At 38.9% G+C, this 20,944-nt stretch overlaps 1 protein-coding gene across 1 annotated transcript in view; it reads left to right on the top strand.

Moving 5' to 3' along the window:
• MRPL3 (mitochondrial ribosomal protein L3) overlaps window positions 1-4,177 on the top strand; it is a 55,775-nt gene extending 51,598 nt beyond the window's left edge. The window contains exon 10 of the mRNA XM_004381398.2: window positions 1,462-4,177. Coding sequence (XP_004381455.1) covers window positions 1,462-1,614 — 153 coding nt within the window. The 3' untranslated portion in view covers window positions 1,615-4,177. The remainder of the gene's footprint in view (window positions 1-1,461) is intronic.
• The last annotated feature ends 16,767 nt before the right edge of the window (window positions 4,178-20,944 follow it).

Below are 20,944 nucleotides of genomic sequence, written 5' to 3'. Positions count from 1 at the left end.
CGGGTGTTGCCCATTTGGTCTCATACACTTGATTGAACTAAGAAGCACATTCCTCATGTTTGTTATTGTTTGTTTTATAGGCCTGTCTAATCTTTGACTGAAAGGTGGACTTCGGGAGTGGCTTCAGTTCTGAGTTAGCGGGGTGTCCGGGGGCTTGGGTTTTATTTTTAATACCCAATTCTGAGAAAGTTTAATTTTGTATGAATATGACTTTTTAAGTTAAGCTTCAGGTTCAATCCAAGATCAGTAAATTGAAAGAAAAAAAACCTAAACAAATTTATTTTCTTCTGGGTTAACTTAGTGACAATTTCTTGGAACAATTTTTATGAGAGATTAAAATAGATCTGTTATTCTCTGCTTAGCTGTTCCTAGCAGCTGAGTACTTACTTCAACCAAAGTATTCATTTTCTTATTGCCAAACTGATTACGCTTTATTTTACTCTGTGTGTATAATTACTTTTTCTTTTCTTAATTTCTCTCTGAATGAAGGCTGTAGAGTGAGTCAGAAGCTTTGAAGAACCCAATAATGTTTTCCAAAAATAAGACCTAACATTTTAGATCATATCAGTATCTGTGCTAAAATTATTTGTTTGGTCTGTGAGTTCACAGATAAACTAGAAAATTGTTAGAACATAAGGAGTTAACAGCTATTATAAAGACTTACGGATTTATCATTATTCAAAAATCCATTGCCATCGAGTCAATTCCAACTCATAGCGACCCTATAGGACAGAGTAGAACCTCCCTATAGGGTTTCCAAGGAGCGGCTGGTGGATTTGAAGTGCAGCCAAGCTCTTAACCACTGCATCACCAGGACTCTGTTTATTATTGTAACTTTTTTTAAATATTAATCTCTTCTTAACTTCTCGGTGACAATACTATTTACTAAATAAGCTAATTTATTTATTAAAAGGTCATATATTCAGTTCTGCGTCTTAGAGTTGAGACTAACAGATATGCTAGGTACATTTTCGAACCTCAGCTAGAAAAATCTATGCTGTAAAAAGTAGGCAATAAAATACAGATAATGTGAGTAGATAATAAAATAGATAATTAAAAATAGATGATATTAGGTATATAGTTTATATCAGATGTATATATTGGAAAAATCAAAAATTTGGATGTAATTGATATTTAAATAGTAATTTAAAAACAGTTTATCATTTCAAACAGTTGTAGAGATTAAGTTGTGAATAAGATAAAGTAGTATTCAGGATAATATTCTACAGTGGCTGATTAGCTTGAGGGAGATTGTTTTTCTATAGTTGCATTAATTAAATTTATTGGAATAAAAAGAGTAATATATTGACTGAGTCCTTTATATATGTAACAATTGTATTACTCATGTTAGGAAATGTAGGAACAGATATTCTTTGATAGTAAAATAGTAAGTTAAACATGATATACTTAAATAACCAGTTTACTTGTAGCATTTGCTAATAAGATCTTTTCTTCTTCCAGATTAGAGATTCTAACTTGCCAGCACATAAGGATTTCTGTAAAAATCTACCATTCCCTACGTATTTTCCTGATGGAGATGAAGAAGAACTACCAGAAGATTTGTACGATGAAAATGTATTTCAGCTCAGTGCGCCTTCTATTACATATGCCTGACTTAACTGGACATGGCTGAACCTCATATATTCTGTGGGCTTTGCTGAGCCAGTGCTACAATATCACCAGGAACTATATTCTTTTTTTTTTTTTTTTGGTCACAACAATACTATTTGTAACATCTTTGTCAAGGGCATAAAGATATTATTCATCCCTCAACTAAATTTTCTTAGAAAAATTTCCACATTAAACAAACCAGCTAAGTAGATTGGATGGATGTACCAAATTAGAGGTGGGCTGGCAGTTTGCATATTAGCAAAATCTTTGTAATTTTTGAGCTTCACTCTCTTTTATTATGTATTTCCCAAATTATCTTAAGATGTTTATAAATTAGCTTCTTTTATTAGAAGATTTTGTCTGTCTTCTTGAAGGGATTGTTGTGAAGCAGTGGAAAATCATATGGGGACTATAGAGCAGCCTATTGAAATAAAAGAAACGTTTCCTAAATTTCTCTTTTATTCTACATCTTAGAGTCCAATAGGAAGAAAGTGAGATTTTTATTTAAATTACAGAGACATACATATCATAGTTAAAGACCTGATAAAAGACAATGAAACAAATTATGCGTCCTGTTTACATTTCTGTCGAGAGGGATAATTATTTTTTAGTTCAATCACTCAGTTAATAAGTGCAATCATTTTTCCTTGAAGCCTTCCAGAAAAAATTTGAAGTGGCCTGGGATTCTACATTCAGCAAACTTATTAATTGCCTACTATCGAAAATGTTTATGGCCCCTGAGTTTCTCATCAGTAGGGGAATTAAGATATATTTCTAATGGCTACTTAATGACAAACAGATAATTAAGCTTAACAACATAAGTAAAAGTAAGACTCATTTAACTACAGAATTTCCTCTGGACTAGATTACCAAGGACCCACAGAGCCCAACTTTTAACTCCAGATGTTGGGTGAGACTTGGTTCATAGCACCTAAGCCTTATCAACCATCGTGTTATGTCTCCATGTGATTTCCTGATAACTAATGAATTTTTGTTTAAAAAAAACCGATAGTACTTCCTGTCTATATCACATTTCTCTTATTCTTCATTTTAAACCCAAGTGTAGTTACATCTCTTTTTGAAGATTTTATTTTACTTCGTTTTATACCATTAAAGATTAGTGGCAACTAACAGGAAATCTATGCAATAAGCATCTAGGATGGTACAAATTAGAATAAGTGATGTCATCCTGGTTGGGGGTTGGGAAGGAATGGTGCCAATACAATATAAATGAGCAGACTGACATACAGAGTGTTACAGTATTAGTTTGACTTGGAGCTTCCTGGGTGCCAAATAAGTTACATTATTTGTTACATAACTCACTTTAATCATGAGTTCCTCAGGAGGAATCCTTTTATTCATATTTTTGAAAGTAGTATTAACTATTAAACTAATTTAGTATTACCTTTTTTTAGGTTTTTGAACAGTGAAAATAAGTCTGTAAGGATAAATTGTCTTTAACTAGAGTAGGTCTAGGGAAAAAAGAAGTCACCACACCATTTTTGTTTAAAAACAAAAATAACTTACCAAACTAGAAATTCCTTAACTTCTTAAAGAATATCTCAAGGAAACATTGTACTCAGTGGTAAAAGATCAGAAGCATTATTGTTAAAGACCAAACAAGGATAATCTCTGCAGCTTTTATTCAGCAATGTTCTTGGCAGTCCTAGCCAGTGTAGTAAGAGAAAGTAATGAGATAAATATTGGAAAGTAAGAATAATTCTCATGATTTGTAGGAAATATAATCTACCTAGAAAATCAAAAAGAATCAACTGACAAACTGTTAGAATCAATAGAGTTCAAAAAGGTGGCTGAATACAAGGTTAATATACAAACGTCCACTATAAAAGCAACAATTAATTGGGAGGTTTCATGGCGGGGAGGGAATGGATACCATTTACAACAGTAACAAAAAATACAGGGTACCTAGGAACAAGCCTAACAAATGTGCTAGGGTGTTACGGGAAAAGATAAAATTTTATTGAAGGGCATAAAAGAATTTGAATAAGGGGAGAGGAATACAGTCATGAATAGGAAGACTCAATACTGTAAATTCAGTTCTATTTTAAAATCTCAGCACGACTTGTTATGTAACTATTCAAGTTAATTCTAAAGTTTTTGTGAGTATAAATTAAAGAATAATCAAAACTTAATATGGTACCAGTTAAGTCCACTGCCATTGAGTCGATTCCAACCTATAGCGTCCATATAAGACAGAGTAGAACTGCCCCATAGGGTTTCCAAGGTTGTAATCTTTACGGAAGCAGACTGCCACATCTTTCTCCCAAGAAGCAGCTGGTGGGTTCGCCTATGTTTAGGGACTTAAAATACATTTAACTTTGAACTTCAAAATGCTGTACGTCTTAATTCTCCTTTTTTGATCAAAAGTTTTTAATGAACTTGTAGATGCATTAAAGTTTGCTGATAAAGCAGTGGAAAGCAACTGTTCTCTTTCAAGACAGATGGATGATTATTGCTGGGAGAACATAAAATCTTTTGTCCGCAAAAAGTATTTGCAGAGAGGAGGAGGGAAAGAAATTTTTACATCATAGTATCTGAAAATGGCCAAATGGTAGAAGGAGAGCGAGAGCAACTCATCAGCCAATTGCCTAGAACTTAAGATGATTTGAAGAAAGCAGGGAGCCCTTTCCACAAGACAGCCTGCCCTAAACCCACCACCCTGTATCACCAGTCTGCAGTGGTCTGTGGACCTGCGCTTGAGTTTAATGGAGAGAATTTCCAGTCACCTATCAGGATCACAAGTGTGAGCCCTGTATTTCAAGAGCCATACAGGGAGCAAAATATCCACTCCCATCCCCCACCCCCATCCCAGTCCCTAAAGCAACAGAAGTATGGCCCTGTCTCCCCACCTGCTCCCCACTGCCAGCACCTTGTATAGCTAACCTACCTACCTACTGAAGACGATCTGGATCCCATTCTAGCATGCTTGCTAGGTGGCCAGAAGAAGTAGCCAGAACTGTGTCCTAGTGAGCCAGGAGGAAAAGGAAGAAGCCTTCCCTCCAGTTATGGAGTACATTAGTTAGAGTCCATCTGGCCCAATATTAGGCAAAACATACACTAACGGATTGCCTCAACACCTGTCCTCAAATGTTCAGGGAAAATGGAACTCTGCTCTCTAAGAATAGCAAGTAATGGTCCCAGCACTGGTCTGTTCACCTCCTTGTGTGGAACCCCTCGGCGATATTAGATGCCTACTGAGCAGCAGAAGCTGCTGGATAGATAGATAAATTTTTTAGCAGTGGAGCTAAAAATCAGGGTCCTGATTTGGGCTTCGACTTGTTTTACTGTTTTAGATGTTATCTTTAAGTGGGGGACCTTTTTGTAACTGAACTTTGCTCAAATTAGACATTTGTTAAACATTAGTTGGTACTAGTTGGTACTAAAATAGGGAAATACCGAACCTTGTATAAATTCTGTAGGCCTCAGGAAGGCTGACTGGCAAGGGATACCTACATTAAGAGTTACGGTAAGTATTGGTCATCTTCCTTCCCAGGACACTTACCCAGAAGGCTGTTCTATGGCAGCTGAAGCTGAAATTCTAATATTGACCAGTCCTATCTCCACACTGGGCCTGGCATGGGTAAATTCGATGGCATCACAAACACTAAAACTTCAACGAAAGCATTTCTTACAGCAGGTGTAAGGATATATAATTTACAAAGGGATTAAATATTTGAGAATGTATTAAATAGTGGACTCATTGACAACCTGTGATGTGCAGATGGCACAACCTTACTCGCTGAAAGTGAAGAGGACTTGAAGCACTTACTGATAAAGATTAAGGATGACAGCCTTCAGTATGGATCACACCTCAACATGAAAGAAACAAAAAAAAATCCTCACAACTGAACCAATAAGCAACATTATGATAAACGGAGAAAAGAATGAAGTTGTCAAGGATTTCATTTTTCTTGGATCCACAATCAACAACCATGGAAGCAGCTGTCAAGAAATCAAATGATGCATTGCATTGGGCAAGTCTGCTGCAAAAGACCTTTTTAAAGTGTTAAAAAGCAAAGATGTCACTTTGAGGACTAAGATAGTGCCTGACCCAAGCCATGGTAATTTCAGTCTCCTCAGATGCATGGGAAAGCTGGACAATAAATAAGGAAGACCGAAGAAAAATTGATGCCTTTGAATTATGGTGTTGGCGAAGAATATCAAATATACCATGGACTGCCTGAAGAACAAACAAATCTGTCTTGGAAGAAGTGCAGCCAGAATGCTCCTTAGAAGCGAGGATGGCGAAACTTTGTCTCACGTACTTTAAATATGTTATCAGGAGGGACCAGTCCCTGGAGAAGGACATCATGCTTGATAAAGTAGAGGGTCAGCAAGAAAGAGGAAGACTCTCAATGAGATGAATTGACACAGTGGCTGCAACAATGGCCTCAAACATAGCAAAGATTGTGAGGATGGTGCAGGGCTGGGCAGTGCTTCATTCTGTTATACACAGGATCACTATGAGTTGGGACCAACTTGACAGCAACTAACAACAAAACTGTGAGAAAGTAAATTTCTGTTTGTTAAAGCCAGCTATTTCTGCTATTTCTGTTATAACAGAACTAGATAACTAAAATAGACACTCTTGGCCGTGTAGCAGCAAAGCCCATTATGGGAGGAAAGAGAGCAGCATTTGAGCTGTTGACACTGAACTTGTTTTTTGTACCTCTAGGATGAATGCTCCAACCAGGCACCTTTAAATGTTTGTATTACTTCTCATTCTTGGCAGCGGTGCCGGGTGTCAGAGTAGAAACACAGCACCATGGTTTCTTGTGGCACGAGTCTTGTAAATGGACTCCTAGCCTGCAGTGTGATGTCCTTCTGCCAGCTACTTTGTTGCTTTTACACAGATAATTTTTTTCTCTTGGTTGAATTGCATTACCCTAAAAATGCCCATTACTGAACATCTAGCTCAACTGGCATAACATAGTTTATAAAGAAAATATTCTATATTCTACTTTGGTGAGTAGCGTCTCGGGTAAGTGGCCATCTAAGATACTCCACTGGTCTCACCCCTTCAAGACCAAGGGAGAATGAAGAAAACTAAAGACACAAGGGAAAGATTAATCCAAAGGACTAATGGACTACATTTATCACAGCCTCCACCAGACTGAGTCCAAGTAGATGGTGCCCAGCTACCACCACTGACTGCTCTGACAGGGATCACAGTAGAGGGTCCCGGACAGAGCTGGAGAAAGATGTCGAATGAAATTCTAAATCACAAAAAAAAGATCACACTTACTGACCTGACAGAGACTGGAGAAACCCTGAGAGTGTGACCCCCAGACACCCTTTTAGCTCAGTAATGAAGTCACTCCCGAGGTTCACCCTTCAGCCAAAGATTAGACAGGCCCATAAAACAAAATGAGACTAAAGGGGCACACCAGCCAGGGGGCAAGGACTAGAAGTCAGGAGGGGACAGGAAAGCTGGTAACAGGGAACCCAAGGTCAAGAAGGGAGAGTGTTGACATGTCGTGGGGTTGTTAACCAATGTCATCATAAAACAATATGTGTACTAACAGTTTAATGAGAAATTAGTTCTGTAAATGTTAATCTAAAGTACAATTTAAAAAAAAAAAAAGCCCATTACTACCTGTTTTGCCTAAAGTTTACCACTTTGGGCATTCTCCTCACTTTTGCAGAAAATATGGCAGGGAGAGTAGACTTGCACTGCTTACCTTGTTTTTATAGTTACATGATGGGGCATTTTTGACAAGGTAGAGCACATTGCTGATACCTATTTTGCTGATCTGCTGACCCAGGAGAGTGTTTGAAGAAAGACACAAATAGGTCATGGTGCTGTGGGGCTACCTTGCGGAAACTTCTTCAGGAACTTTGTAATCATATGTGTCATTTCATGCCTCCAGGTTTTCTGTATAGGAAGCTGTTCTTCACATGAGAGTATTCTTGACTAATGACAAAGTTTCTGCTGCCTTCAGGAATTGTCCATAAAGTTGACTTTACTGTAATAACAGATATTTCTCCTTCAGTTTGCAGTTATACTGCTGTATCTGCTATAATGCCTTATCTGCCAGCTTCCAGTAGTAATTCCTACAGTAGTCAACTCCTGCCAGACCAGGAATGTGGCCCCGTCAATGACAATGGTCTCTCCAGTCATGCCTTACAAGGCAAATTGATGACTGTCATTCAGATTCTTTCCCCAGCAATTGCCTGGAATTTCCTGAAATGAGAAGACCCAATTAAAATGTCATTGTCCCCTCCAGAAAGCAGCCAGAGAGTCCTGAGTGTGCAGGGTCACCAGCCTCAATTTCATCATTTACTTTTCTGCTTTCAACTTGTTTCCAAAGAACTTACAGCGTCCATGTCACGCATTGTTTTCCATTGTTTTTAGATTAATGAACTGGCCTGCTCAAGTTAGAAGAGCCAAATTAATCTCAATGGATACAATCTGTAGCACCACAAAAGCAAATAAGTGATTCGAATCCAGCTGGCCAAAGAATCTTCTTGACACGGGTGCATAATTGCTCCTTCCTGACATTTGGCTGGGAGAGTGAAAGTGACAGTTCTGGTCTCGAATCTCCAAAAGCAGACTTTATGTGAGCATTGAGTATGGTTTAAGGCATTTAGAATTTTTTTAATTTTCATTTTTGAAGAAAACACATAGGACGTCCATCAAGTTCTGACACTGCTTTGAATTTGCTTTATTTGGGAAGGAACGAACTAAACACTCCATTAGAAAAGTCGTGACAAAAATGCATGGACAACTACCTTAATGGAATTGTGTCAGAATGAACAATAATAAATGGCTTTCTTGGACATCTAACACTAATTTCCTTATCTAAAGTAGTGGTGTAATTAATAATGAAGCAAAGATGACATCAGAGCTGTTGGCTGCCTGTCCATTTTACTCTGCTAAGTGAAGCAGTATTGAGTCTGATGCTTTACCTCACAAAGGAGTCCTGGTGTACCTGTAAGGTGTGTTCTCCCCCTCCTCAAGCATGGGGAGTTAGGCTGTTAATAACAGCCAGCCTGCTGCCAAAATATTACCATAAATGGCAGAACAGAGATGACAATATCCACAGAGGAAATGGATATTTAGGAAAACAAGAATCAAAGCTGAGGGAGTAGACAAAGAAAAAAGTGCTGATGAAAGCAAATAAGGAAAAGATCTGTGTTATGTAAAAACACAAGACTTTTTCTACCTATAAAGTGAGAACGGGCAGCATCTCCTCTCTACTTGCATGGTTCATTTCTCTAGCCAGTAACTGATGAGGACACCCTGCCACAGCAAGGTGTGATTTAATGATCCAGAGCCCTTTCTTGGAGACAGGCACAAGGTTCTGTGGCCCAGGAGCCACTGGGATAAGCGATTACAATGAGGTCCACTCAAATCCCAGACAAGGCTGGAGGAGGGAACCCTCTCAGACAAAAGGAGATTCTCATAATGGTTTATAAAGACAGCCTTGCCTTTACCTAACGCAGTAGTTCTCAATCCTGGCTGCATATCAGAACTACCCAGGGAGATTTTAAAAGCCTAGTCCAATGTTTTCAGAATCTCTGGAGATGGAACCCAGCTATCAGTGCTTTTTAAAGCCCCCCAGAAAATCCAATGCACAGCCAAGGTTCAGAACCACTGGCCTAAAACATCATGTATAGCCAGGGAAGGTACTTGTATGGAAGTCAAGCCAGTTAATTGGGAACCTGCTAGAGCAATCCAATTTGGAGACAATTTTATTAAAAAGTAAGAATAGTAATGTTTTATATGTGTATAAAAGACCATTGCCATTGAGTTGATTCCTACTCACAGCAACCCTATTGGACAGAGTAGAACTGCCCCCATAGAGTTTCCAAGGAGCTGCCAATGGATTCAAACTGCTGAACTTTTGGTCAGTAGCCAAGCTTTTAACCACTGCACCACTAGGAGTCCGACATATGTATATAGTACTTTTTTATTTTAAGGTGGCTTATGTTCATGTGGAAGTACCCACTTGGGAAAATGCTTTGTGCCTTGTGATGGTTAAGGTTGTGTGTCAATTTGCCTGGGCCATGATTCTCTGTGGTTTGATAGTTGTGTGATGGTGTCATCACTTCCATGACGAGATTTGATATTATATGATCAGCTCCATGATAGAATCTGCTGTGAGTATCCATTCAGTTGAAAGAGACTTTCCTTGGGCATGTAGGCTGCATTGAATATAAGAAGTGGATAGTCTGGCAAGGCTTGTAGGCTTTTGTTCATTCTGGATCCTGCAGCTGGCTCCTATTCATCTGATCTCTGGTTCTTGGGACTTGAGCTAGCAGCTTACCTGTGGTCTTGCCTGCCAATCTTTGGGATTCATGAATCTTCACAGCCTGTGAACAAGAGCCATGCTCTCCAATCTGCTGATCTTGATTTTGCCAGCCCTGGTGGCTGTGTGCATCAGGAGAAGCCTCTATTCTGACCCATGGACTTGGGACATTCCAGTCTCTATAACCATGTGAGCCATTTCCTTGATATAAATCTCTCTATATATACATATTTATACACTTTACTGGTTTTGCTTCTCTAGAGAACCCAGCCTAAGATACACCTTATCACAGTATACAAATATTAGACATTAGCAATCCTGTGTATAATTGAGGAAACAAGTAGTGTGAGCATTCTAGGCCTTGTTTGGAGTCTCACTATAAGTGGCTGGCAGAACCTGGGCTAAAATGAAAGCTCCTGGCTTTGCCACTTTCCAATGTCCCTCTATACAACAACCTTGTAACCTCAATTATCTTTGAAGAGCACCATAAAATAATAATATATTTGTTTCATCAATTATGAACTGTGCTTTAGTCTCCCACTAAATTGTTTTAGTTTGCATTACAAATATGTTATCTCTTATCTCAACTCATTGATAAAATCACAAGCATACTTGTCCACTAAGCAAGTTGTTCAGGTTTAAGAAAAATTCCTGACAGAAAAATCTGAAAATGGAGAAAATTTTATCCATGAACTTCATTTCTTATTAGGACAGATCAAGACTTTGTTATGGGGTTTTCATGTCTGAATGCTTTAGCACAACTCCAGAAAAGCTGGTGTGGAAAGGGAGGCTCTTGAGTATGGGTAAAGTTGCACCAGCAGATCCCTGAGAGTTGACTTATTAATGGATGAATCTTCCTTCCAAGGCCTCATCAGGGCCCTTCTCCCTTATGACTCAAAGGTGAAGATCAGAACTACGTACCATCTGTTGAACACCAAGTCCCAGTCATTTTACACATAGTGTCTCATTTAATCTTCAACAACCCTGCAAGGTGGTTGCTACCATCTCCACTTTATAGGTGAGGATATTGAGACTTAGAGAACTGAAGGTCCCCTTTGGACTCCAAGTCATGCATTCTGGGCAGAGCCCCAGCTTCTAGTCACCCAAGTTTCCCAGTCATTTTGATGGGAACCACTGAGAAGGCTCTCCCTCCAGTCGTGGGGAGGCAGGAGCCCCCTCCCCCATGCCACACCTGCAGCCATGGCTTACACAACTTTTCTGGGAGGCAGTTTCTCCCATTTATCTGAAAGAAAAATTATATCACATGTTCCTTCAGTTCTTCATTTTTCACTTCTTTTCCCATCACCTAAAATGAGAAAGGAGTTCCCAAAAGATAGGTTTGTCAGAGCTAGGCCTAGTGAAAGCTGGATAGGAGTAAGTGTGAGAGGAAGAACTGGCTTAGGTGTGAGGTCACTTGTCACTGCTTGATGCCAGCCACTGACCACTTCCACTTACAGCTGAGAGAAATTGTTCTGTTTGGCAGGCTGTCTGCACCATCCTCAAAGAGCAAGAGGATGAAGCGTGTATTTGAGGGGTTGGGTGGTGATGATGGTGAATAGAAAATAAGAATGAAAAGTCCTGCCTTTTCACTCCAGGTTGTAGGTTAAGACAGTCATACTACCCTCTCAATCAACTCTAGAATTACTGTTTTGATCTGAGCATGGTCTTGGGCCTGACTAATAGGTGTTGGGTGTTGTTGTGTGCTGTCAAGTCAATTCCGACTCCTAGCAATTCCAAGTGACAGAGTAGAACTGTCCCATAGAGTTTTCTATGCTGTAATAGAAACAGATCACCAGGTCTTTCTCCCACAGAGCTGCTGGTTGGATTCGAACTGCCCACCTTTCAGTTAGCAGCCAAATGTTTAACCATAGCACCACCAGGGCTCCTTTAGGTATTGTATAGACCTGCAAATAGCTTCAGTCAGTAAAACATTATGTGAGACTTAAAAACAAAAACAAAAAAGAATCCTGAGGTTCCAGAATATCAAAGAGGTCATACCGGCTAAAACTACTGAACATCTTTTTTTAAAAAAACAAACATTGATTCAAAATTTAATTGAATAGAGAATTTTTACAGCTTTTTAAAGACAATGTCCTAATTTTCTCTGCACATATCAAGGTGGTGAGGTGCGTTGAACGGGACAGCTAGGTGCTCCTGGTCTCTGTGCCTTTTCATGGGCAGGCAAGACTAGGAAGAATGTCTATGGATTCGTCATTCCTCCTATTTATTTGATAAGTTGACCTAATTTATCAAACACAGAAGGTCAATGATTTGGAGAACTTTAAGAAATTTTCTGATGATCATTTTCTTTCACCACCAGGCAGGAAAATGTCAGAACTCTTCAGGCTCTTGATGCTCCCCAGGCATAGAGATTCCACCATTTCTGATCAAGGTAGACGGCCTCTTTGGTACCTCCTGGGCTCTTGGGATGTTGATTCTATGTTGAGTAAGGGATAGTTTCCTGTTTTCATTGAAATGATAAATAATAGAAAAGACATTCAGAGAACCCACTGAATGAGAAAATATAAATTAAGAAAATATTGTTATGGACCAGTTAACACTCACTTTGATTTTAAAAGGACACCAAAGAAAAGAAATAATAGGGTTTTTAGAATTAAAAATAACCTTTGTCTATTTTGCATTACAAAGGTACTATTTATTTTTTATGGAAAATTTAAAACAAACAAAAACACCTCATGATTTTACCTTGCAGAGATAATACGACTGGTGACGTCTTCTAGACCTTCTATGTATGTATATGTATTTATAATGAATAGGATTCTACTGTTTTATAATATTTATTTCAGTTGAGAATAAAACTTTTAATGTCATTAAACTTTTGTTTTTTGATGTTGTTTTGTGTTTATCATTAGAAACTCTTCTGTGATGAACATCTTTTAGCTAAATCTTTGTGGACACAATTCATTATTTTCTTAAGCAAATTCCTAGAAATGAAATGACTAGGTGAAAGGATATGTAGCACTAAATTACCCCTCAGACTGTGCCAAGTTAACTGTGTTCAAAATGTCAACCTCCTCTGTTTACTTGAGGCAAAAATATGTTACCCGCTCCCTGACTGAAGTATGCATGGACTTCCCCCTCAAGTGATCACCCAAGTACTAGTAATTTCTTTCCTAGTTCCTAATAGAGATGTTGCTTTTATCCTTTCCTTCCCTAAGATCCAGAGGGGCAATGCCCAACTCATCTTTACTTCACTTTTCTCCCTCCACTCCTAAAATTGTATTTGTCCTCCAGTGATCCAAGCAAGGTCCCATAATACCAACTTGGAACTTCCAGAATCTCTAGGAAGAACTAACGCCCTGGGTGAAGTTATAAACTACTGGGTGGAAAGCAGGAAGAAATGCAAAAGAACATATCACTTCAGCTAGTGAATACTGGATGAGTCCAAGTATCTCCATCTGGGGCTGTCCAGAACCCCAGGAAGGGTGTGCCACTGCATAGCAAGGGAGGAAGGAGGCTGGCTTCAGGGGTCTGCATGGTGAAAGGTGGTATGCAGGCTGACAGTATCAAAGCAGTTTTAACACTTAACAACCCTGATAGAGATAGATAGCTGCTGCCAAGTTGACTTTGACTCATAACAACCTTATGTACAACAAAACAAAACATTGCCCAGCCCTGCATCATCCTCACAATTGCTGTCATGTTCAAGTCCCTCCTTGAGGCTATTGTGCCAATCCATATCACCAAGGGTCTCCCTCACCCTTGTTTGGCCCTTACTTCATCAAACATGATGTCCTCCTCCAGGGATTGATCCCTCCTGATGACAAGTCCAAAGCAAGCTAGTCAGACAAGGTTCTGTTGTGATCCATATGGTTTTAATTGGCTAATTTTCAGGAGTAGATCACCAGGCCTTTTTTTCCTAGTCTGTCTTAGTCTGGAAGCTCCACTGGAACCTGCCCATTATGGGTTACCCTGCTGGTATTTGAAATACTGATGGTATAGCTTTCAGCATCACAATGCAAGCCACCACAGTACAGCAAACTGACAGACAGGTGGTGGCTGACAACCATAACTGAGTGTATCTCCAGTGAACCCATCTCTGAGGTCAAAGAAGGGCAGGTATTGTCATAAGCCCTGCTGCTGAGGACAGTGTCAGCATCCTTTATGAGGCGCCTTTGTGGTACAGTCCTTTCAAGCAGTAATGTTAGGAAGATCCACGTCTCTCGTCAAAAAGAATGATTCCTTGAATCAAGTAGAGAAAGGTATTTAATCCTTCTGGTGTCCCTGCCTTGACTCCGCCAGTACTGAGTACAAGTGTGTGTTCAGCTGAAACAACTCTTCTTAGTCTGATTTCTGGGGTAATTATCTCACCCCATCCCAACATTCTTATTCATGGTGCATGGCAATTAATATTTAGGTGTATGTTCTCAGGTATATACAATCCCACTACGTATGTGTCTTTATGGTAAATCATCATACCTCCTTTTAAAAAGGGAATGAAGAAAGAGTGGGAGAAAGGAAGAAAAGATTAACTGAGGGATTTTGTGAGTGGCTAATTTGAAACTGGAACCATGTATCTTAGGTTCTGCTTCTAGATCCTTAACTACTGGAAAGAATTTATTCCTTTCTAGTTATCCAGAACAAGGTGGACATAACATTCATGAAATTCTTGTTAACAGAAGACTTAAATTCAAGAGTGAGAAAAACACTCAAGGTAGGCAATCAATAAATACCTGCAGGAAGAATGGAAGTGGGGAAGGAAGGAAGAGGGAGGAAGGAAGAAGAAATAAGTTACGGCCTGGAAACATCTCCTTAAGCTACAGATAGAATCAGTCCTGTAGGGCAGTTAACCAGCTGTCATAGAGTCGATTCAGACTTACGATGACCCTATGTTTACAGAATAGAATTGCCCTCCATACGGTTTTCATGGCTGTGACCTTTTGGAAGTAGATTGCCAGGCCTTTCTTCTAAGGTGCCCTTGGGTAGGTTCAAAACGCCAACCTTTCAGTTAGCAGCTGAGCACTTAGCCATTTGTGCCACCCAGGGATTCTGCAGGGCAGTTACACAGGTCATTTCTCCCCTGTATGTGTGATGCTTGCAGCAGTTGGGGATGAGGCCTAGTCTGACAGAGTGACAAGTGATCAGGGCCACGCCCCAGGGTCTCTGATTCAGCCAGCACTTTCAGTAACACAGACTGAAGTTTCTAAATGAAGTTGCAAAATCCTAAAATGTGCTGAGAAGCTGATAAGGTCTAAAGAGCAGAGCAGAACCTTCTTTGACCCATTCATTATAATTGCCAGTGTTGTTTGAGGATCTTACTTGCTTATCACAGGGCTCAAAAAGTTTCCAAGGGATGCGATGGAAGTTCCTGCCCTGCCCAGTCAGTTCTGTCCCTGAGGGCAGGACATAGAAAGTGAAGCTCTCAGGAAATGTTTCTGCATTTTAAAATATATTTTTTCAAGAAAATGTTTTTAAAAATAGTTAGACCTACTCTTTTGTTATGTCCCATGCGCTCTTATTTAGCATGTATGTCCTTTCCCCTTATGAATTAACCATATAACATTTTATCAAAGCTCATCATTGAGCTGTTGATAATTCTCCAGCCTGTGCTTAACTACCTGCTGAATTAAGCAGGGCGTTTTAGTTATCTAGTGCTGCTATAACAGAAATACCACAAGTGGATGACTTCAACCAACAGAAATTTATTCTCTCACAGTTTAGGAGGCTAGAAGTACAAATTCAGGGTACCAGCTCTAGGGGAATGCTTTCTGTCTCTGTTGGGTCTGGGGGAAGATCCTTGTCATCAATCTTCCACTGGTCCAGGAGCTTCTCCGTGCAGGAACCTCAGGTACAAAGGAAGTGCTCTGCTCCCAGCGTTGCTTTCTGGGTGATATGAGGTCCCCCTGTCTCTCTGCTTCATTCTCTCTTTTATATCTCAAAAGAGATTGTCTAAAGATAAACCTAATCTTATAGATTGAGTCCTGCCTCATTAACATAACTGCTTGTAATCCTGCCTCATTAACATCATAGAGGCAGGATTTACAACACATAGGAAAATCACATCAGAAAACAAAATTGTGGACAATCACACAACAATGTCCCAGCTAAGTTGACACACATCTTTGGGGGACACAGGGCTTCCTATTATCTGTCCTACAATCACTTTCTTCAAGCTCCAAGGAGCAGTACTACGATTAAGATTTTTGAAATTTGATATACAAGCTCATGATCCTTCCATCCCCATGTCATTAGACTTCCAGCCTACAGCCCCTTAGTCTTCTGTGAACTCCCAGGGCAGGGAGTGTGGCCTGTTCACCTCTTTGTCCCCATGTTTGGCACAGTGTCTGGCAGGTGACATGGAAGGTCTCCAAAAGACTTGTAAACAAAGGGAATGGAATGACCATGCTGAAGTCTTCATTTATTTTTCTTTCCATCTTTTGATTATTTTATTTGCTTTCCTCTGGACTGGTTTCATGTCTGTGTTCCATGTATAATATGCTTGTAATTTTTCTGTAAGTTTGAAGTTATTTCCAAATAAAAAGTTTTTTAAAAAAGAATGCATACAGTTATGGTTCCATTTATATGAAGTTCAAGAACAGGCAAAATGAATATCTGGTTCTAGAGATCAGAAAAGATCTGCAAATCACCTCATGCTCCCTTAGTCTCATGTATCAACTTGAACTAAGAAGCACACTTTTTATGAGTATTATTTTATGTTTTATAGTCCAGTCTAATCTTTGTCTGAAGAGTTGGTTTCCGGAATGGCTTTAGTTCTGGGCTGACAGAGAGTCTGGGGGCCATGTCTTCGGGGGCTCCTCTAGTCTCAGTCAGACCATTAAGTCTGGTCTTTTCCCGTGAATTTGAGTTCTGCACCGTACTTTTCTCCTGCTCCGTCAGGGACTGTCTGTGGTGTTCCCTGTCAGGGCGGTCATAGCTGGTAGCCGGGCACCTTTTAGTTCTTCTGGTCTCAGGCTGATGGAGTCTCCGGTTTATGTGGCCCTTTCGTCTCTTGGGCTAATATTTTCCTTGCATCTTTGGTGTTCTTCATTCTCCTTTACTCCAGGTGGTTGGGACAAATTGATGCATCTTAGATGGCAGCTCACTAGCTTTTGAGACCCCAAACACCACTAACCAAAGTAGGGTGCAGAACATTTTCTTAGTAAACTTTGTTATGCCAACTGATCTAGATGTCCCCTGAAAGCATGGTCCCCAGGCCCCTACCCCTGCTACTCTGTCCCTCGAAGTTTGGTTGTATTCAAGAAACTTCTTCGCTTTTGGTTTAGTCCAGTTGTGCTGACTTCCCCTATAGTGTATGCTGTCCTTCCCTTCACCTAAGATAATTCTTGTCTACTCTCTAGTTAGTGAATAACCCTCTTCCTCCCTTCCTACCCTCGTAACCATCAAAGAATGTTTTCTTCTGTGTTTAAACATTTTCTTGAGTTCGTATAATAGTGAACTTATACAATATTTGTTCTTTTGCGATTGACTGAATTCACTCAGCATAGTGCCCTCCAGATTCCTCCATGTTATAAGATGTTTCATGGGTTCATCCTTGTTCTTTATTGTTGCATAATATTCCATTGTGTGAATATACCAAAATTTGTTTATCCATTCATCTGCTGATGGGCACTTAGGTTGTTTCCATCTTTTTGCTATTGTGAACAGTGCTGCAATGAACATGTGTGTGCATATATCTATTTGTGTGATGGCTCTTGTTTCTCTAGGATATATTCCAAGGATTGGGATTGCTAGATTGTATGGTACTTCTATTTCTAGCTTTTTAAGGAAGCATCAAATCGGTTTCCGAAGTGGTTGTACCATTTTACACTCCCACCAAAGGTGTATAAGTGTTCCAGTTTCTCCACAACCTCTCCAACATTTATTATTTTGTATTTTTTGGATTAATGCTAGCCTTGTTGGGGTGAGATGGTACCTCATTATAATTTTGATTTGCATTTCTCTAATGGCTAATGATCGTGAGCATTTCCTCATGTATGTTTTAGCTGCCTGAATGTCTTCTCTGGTGAAGTGCCTCTTCACATGCTTTGCCCATTTTATAATTGGGTTGTTTGTCTTTTTGTTGTTGAGGATTTGCAGTATCTTATAGATGTTAGAGATTAGACCCTGATCGGATTTGTCGTAGCCAGAAGTTTTTTCCCAGGGTATAGGTTGTCTTTTTTGATGAAGTCTTTTCATGAGCATGTGTTTGATTTTTAGGAGCTCCCAGTTATCTAGATTCTCTTCTGGTGTTTGTGCATTGTTACTTATGGTTTGTATTCTGTTTATGCCATGTATTACAGCTCCTAGCATTGTCCCTATTTTTTCTTCCATGATCTTTATTGTTTTAGTTATATTTAGATCTTTGATCCATTTTGAGTGAGTTTTTGTGCATGGTGTGAGGTATGGGTCTTGTTTCATTTTTTGCAGATGGATATCCAGTTATGCCAGCACCATTTGTTAAAGAGACTGTCTTTTCCCCATTTAACAGACTTTGGGCCTTTGTCAAATATCAGTTGCTCATAGATGGATGAATTTATGTCTGGATTCTCAATTCTGTTCCAGTGGTCTATGTATCTGTTGTTGCACCGGTACCAGGCTGTTTTGACTACCAAGGCAGTATAATAGGTTCTAAAATCAGGTAGTATGAGGGCTCCCACTTTGTTCTTCTTCTTGAGTAATGTTTTACTTATCTGTGGCCTCTTCCTTTTCCATAAGAAGTTGGTGATTTGTTTCTCCCTCTCATTAAAAAATGTCGTTGGAATTTGGATTGGGATTGCATTGTATCTGTAGATAACTTTGGGTAGAATTGACATTTTCACAATGTTGAATCTTCCTATCCATGAGCAAGGTATGTTTTTCCACTTATGTAGGTTTCTTTTGGTTTTTTGCAGTAGTGTCTGGTAGTTGTCTTTGTATAGGTCTTTTACGTGTCTGGTTAGATTTATTTCTAAGTATTTTATCTTCCTGGTGGCTATTGTAAATGGTATTGATTTGGTGATTTCCTCTTCGAAGTTCTCTTTGTTGGTGTAGAGGAATCCAACTGATTTTTGGATGTTTATCTTATATCCTGATAACTTTGCTGAAATCTTCTATTAGTTCCAGTAGTTTTCTTGTGGATTATTTAGGGTTTTCTGTGTATAAGATCATATCATCTGCAAATAGGGATACTTTTACTTCTTCCCTACCAATCTGGATGCCCTTTATTTCTTTTTCTGGCCTTATTGCTCTGGCTAGGACCTCCAGCATAATGTTAAATAAGAGTGGTGACAAAGGGGGTCCTTGTCTGGTTCCCATTCTCAAGGGGAATGCTTTCAAATTCTCTGTATTTAGGATGATGTTGGCTGTTGGCTTTGTATAAATGCTCTTAATTATGTTGAGGAATTTCCCTTCTATTCCTATTTTGTTGAGAGTTTTTATCATCAATAGTGTTGGACTTTGTCAAACGCCTTTTCTGAATCAATTGATAAGATCATGTGGTTCTTGTCTTTTTTTTTATTTATGTGATGGATTACGTTAATTGTTTTTCTAGTGTTGAACCATTCCTGCATACTTGGTATGAATCCCACTTGCTCATGTTGAATCATTTTTTTGATATGTTGTTGAATTCTATTGGCTAGAATTTTGTTGAGGATATTTGTGGCTATGTTCGTGAGGGATATTGGTCTGTAATTTTCTGTTTTTGTAGTGTCTTTACCTGGTTTTGATATCAAGCTTATACTGGCTTCATAGAATGAGTTTGGGGGTATTCCATTCTTTCCTATGCTCTGAAATACCTTTAGTAGTAGTGGTGTTAACTCTTATCTGAAAGTTTGGTAGAATTCTCCAGTGAAGCCATCAAGGCCAGGGCTTTTTTTGGTTGGCAGTTTTTTAATAACTTTTTCAATCTCTTCTTTTGTTATGGGTTTATTTAGTTGTTCTACCTCTGTTTGTGTTAGTTTAGGTAGGTAGTGTGTTTCTAGAAGTTTGTCCATTTCCTCTAAGTTTTCAAATTTGTTAGAGTACAATTTTTGATAGTATTCTGTGATGATTCTTTTAATTTCAGTTGGGTCTGTTTTGATATTGTCCATCTCATTTCTTGTACAGGTTATTTGCTTCCTCTCCTGTTTTTCTTTTGTCAGTTTGGCCAAGGGTTTATCAATTTTGTTGATCTTTTGAAAGAATCAGCTTTTATGTCTTGTTAACTCTTTCAATTGTTTGTCTATTCTCTATTTCATTTAATTCAGCTCTAATTTTTATTATTTCCTTTCTTCTGGTGCCCGTAGCCTTCATTCGTTGCTCTCTTTCTGTTTGTTCAAGTTGTAGGGTTAATGTTTTGATTTTGGCCCGTTCTTCTTTTTGGATGTTTACATTTATTGCTGCTATAAATTGACCTTTGAGCACTGCTTTTGCTGTGTCCCAAAAGTTCTGGTAGGTTGTGTTTTCTTTGTCATTTTATTCTATGAATTTCTTTATTCTGTCCTTGATTTCATCTATAACTCAGTAGTTTTGGAGCAAGGTGTTGTTTAGTTTCCATGTATTTCTTTTTTTTTTTTTTTCCTTGCTTTTTCTGTTATTGATTTCTACTTTTATGGCTTTATGGTCAGAAAAGATGCCTTGTAATATTCCAACGTTTTGGATTCTCTTAAGGCTTGCTTTGTGATCTATTCTGGAGAATGTTCCATGTGCACTGGAAAAGAAAGTATACTTGGCTGCTGTTAGGTGGAGTGTTATGTATATGTGTATGAGATCACGTTGGTTGATTGTGGTATTTAGATCTTCTGTGTCTTTATTGAGCTTCTGTCTGGATGTTCTGACCTTCACCAAAAGTGGTGTGTTGAAGTCTTCTACTATTATTGTGGAGCTGTGTATTTCTCTTTTCAGTGCTGTTAGAGTTTGTTCTATGTATTTTGGAGCCCTGTCATTGGGTGCATAAATATTTATTATGGTTATGTCCTCCTGGTGTATTGACCCTTTAATCATTATATAGTGTCCTTCCTTATCCCTTGTGGTGGATTTTGCATTAAAGTCTATTTTGTCAAAGATTAACATTGCCATTCCTGCTCTTTTTTGATTGTTGTTTGCTTGATATGTTTTTTTTCCATCCTTTGACTTTTAGTTCA

Source organism: Trichechus manatus, unplaced genomic scaffold, assembly GCF_000243295.1.
Source record: "Trichechus manatus latirostris isolate Lorelei unplaced genomic scaffold, TriManLat1.0 scaffold00084, whole genome shotgun sequence".
Lineage (NCBI taxonomy): Eukaryota > Metazoa > Chordata > Mammalia > Sirenia > Trichechidae > Trichechus > Trichechus manatus.
The sequence above is the reverse complement of the archived record's forward strand: the minus strand, read 5'-3'. Positions and strand labels throughout refer to the sequence as shown.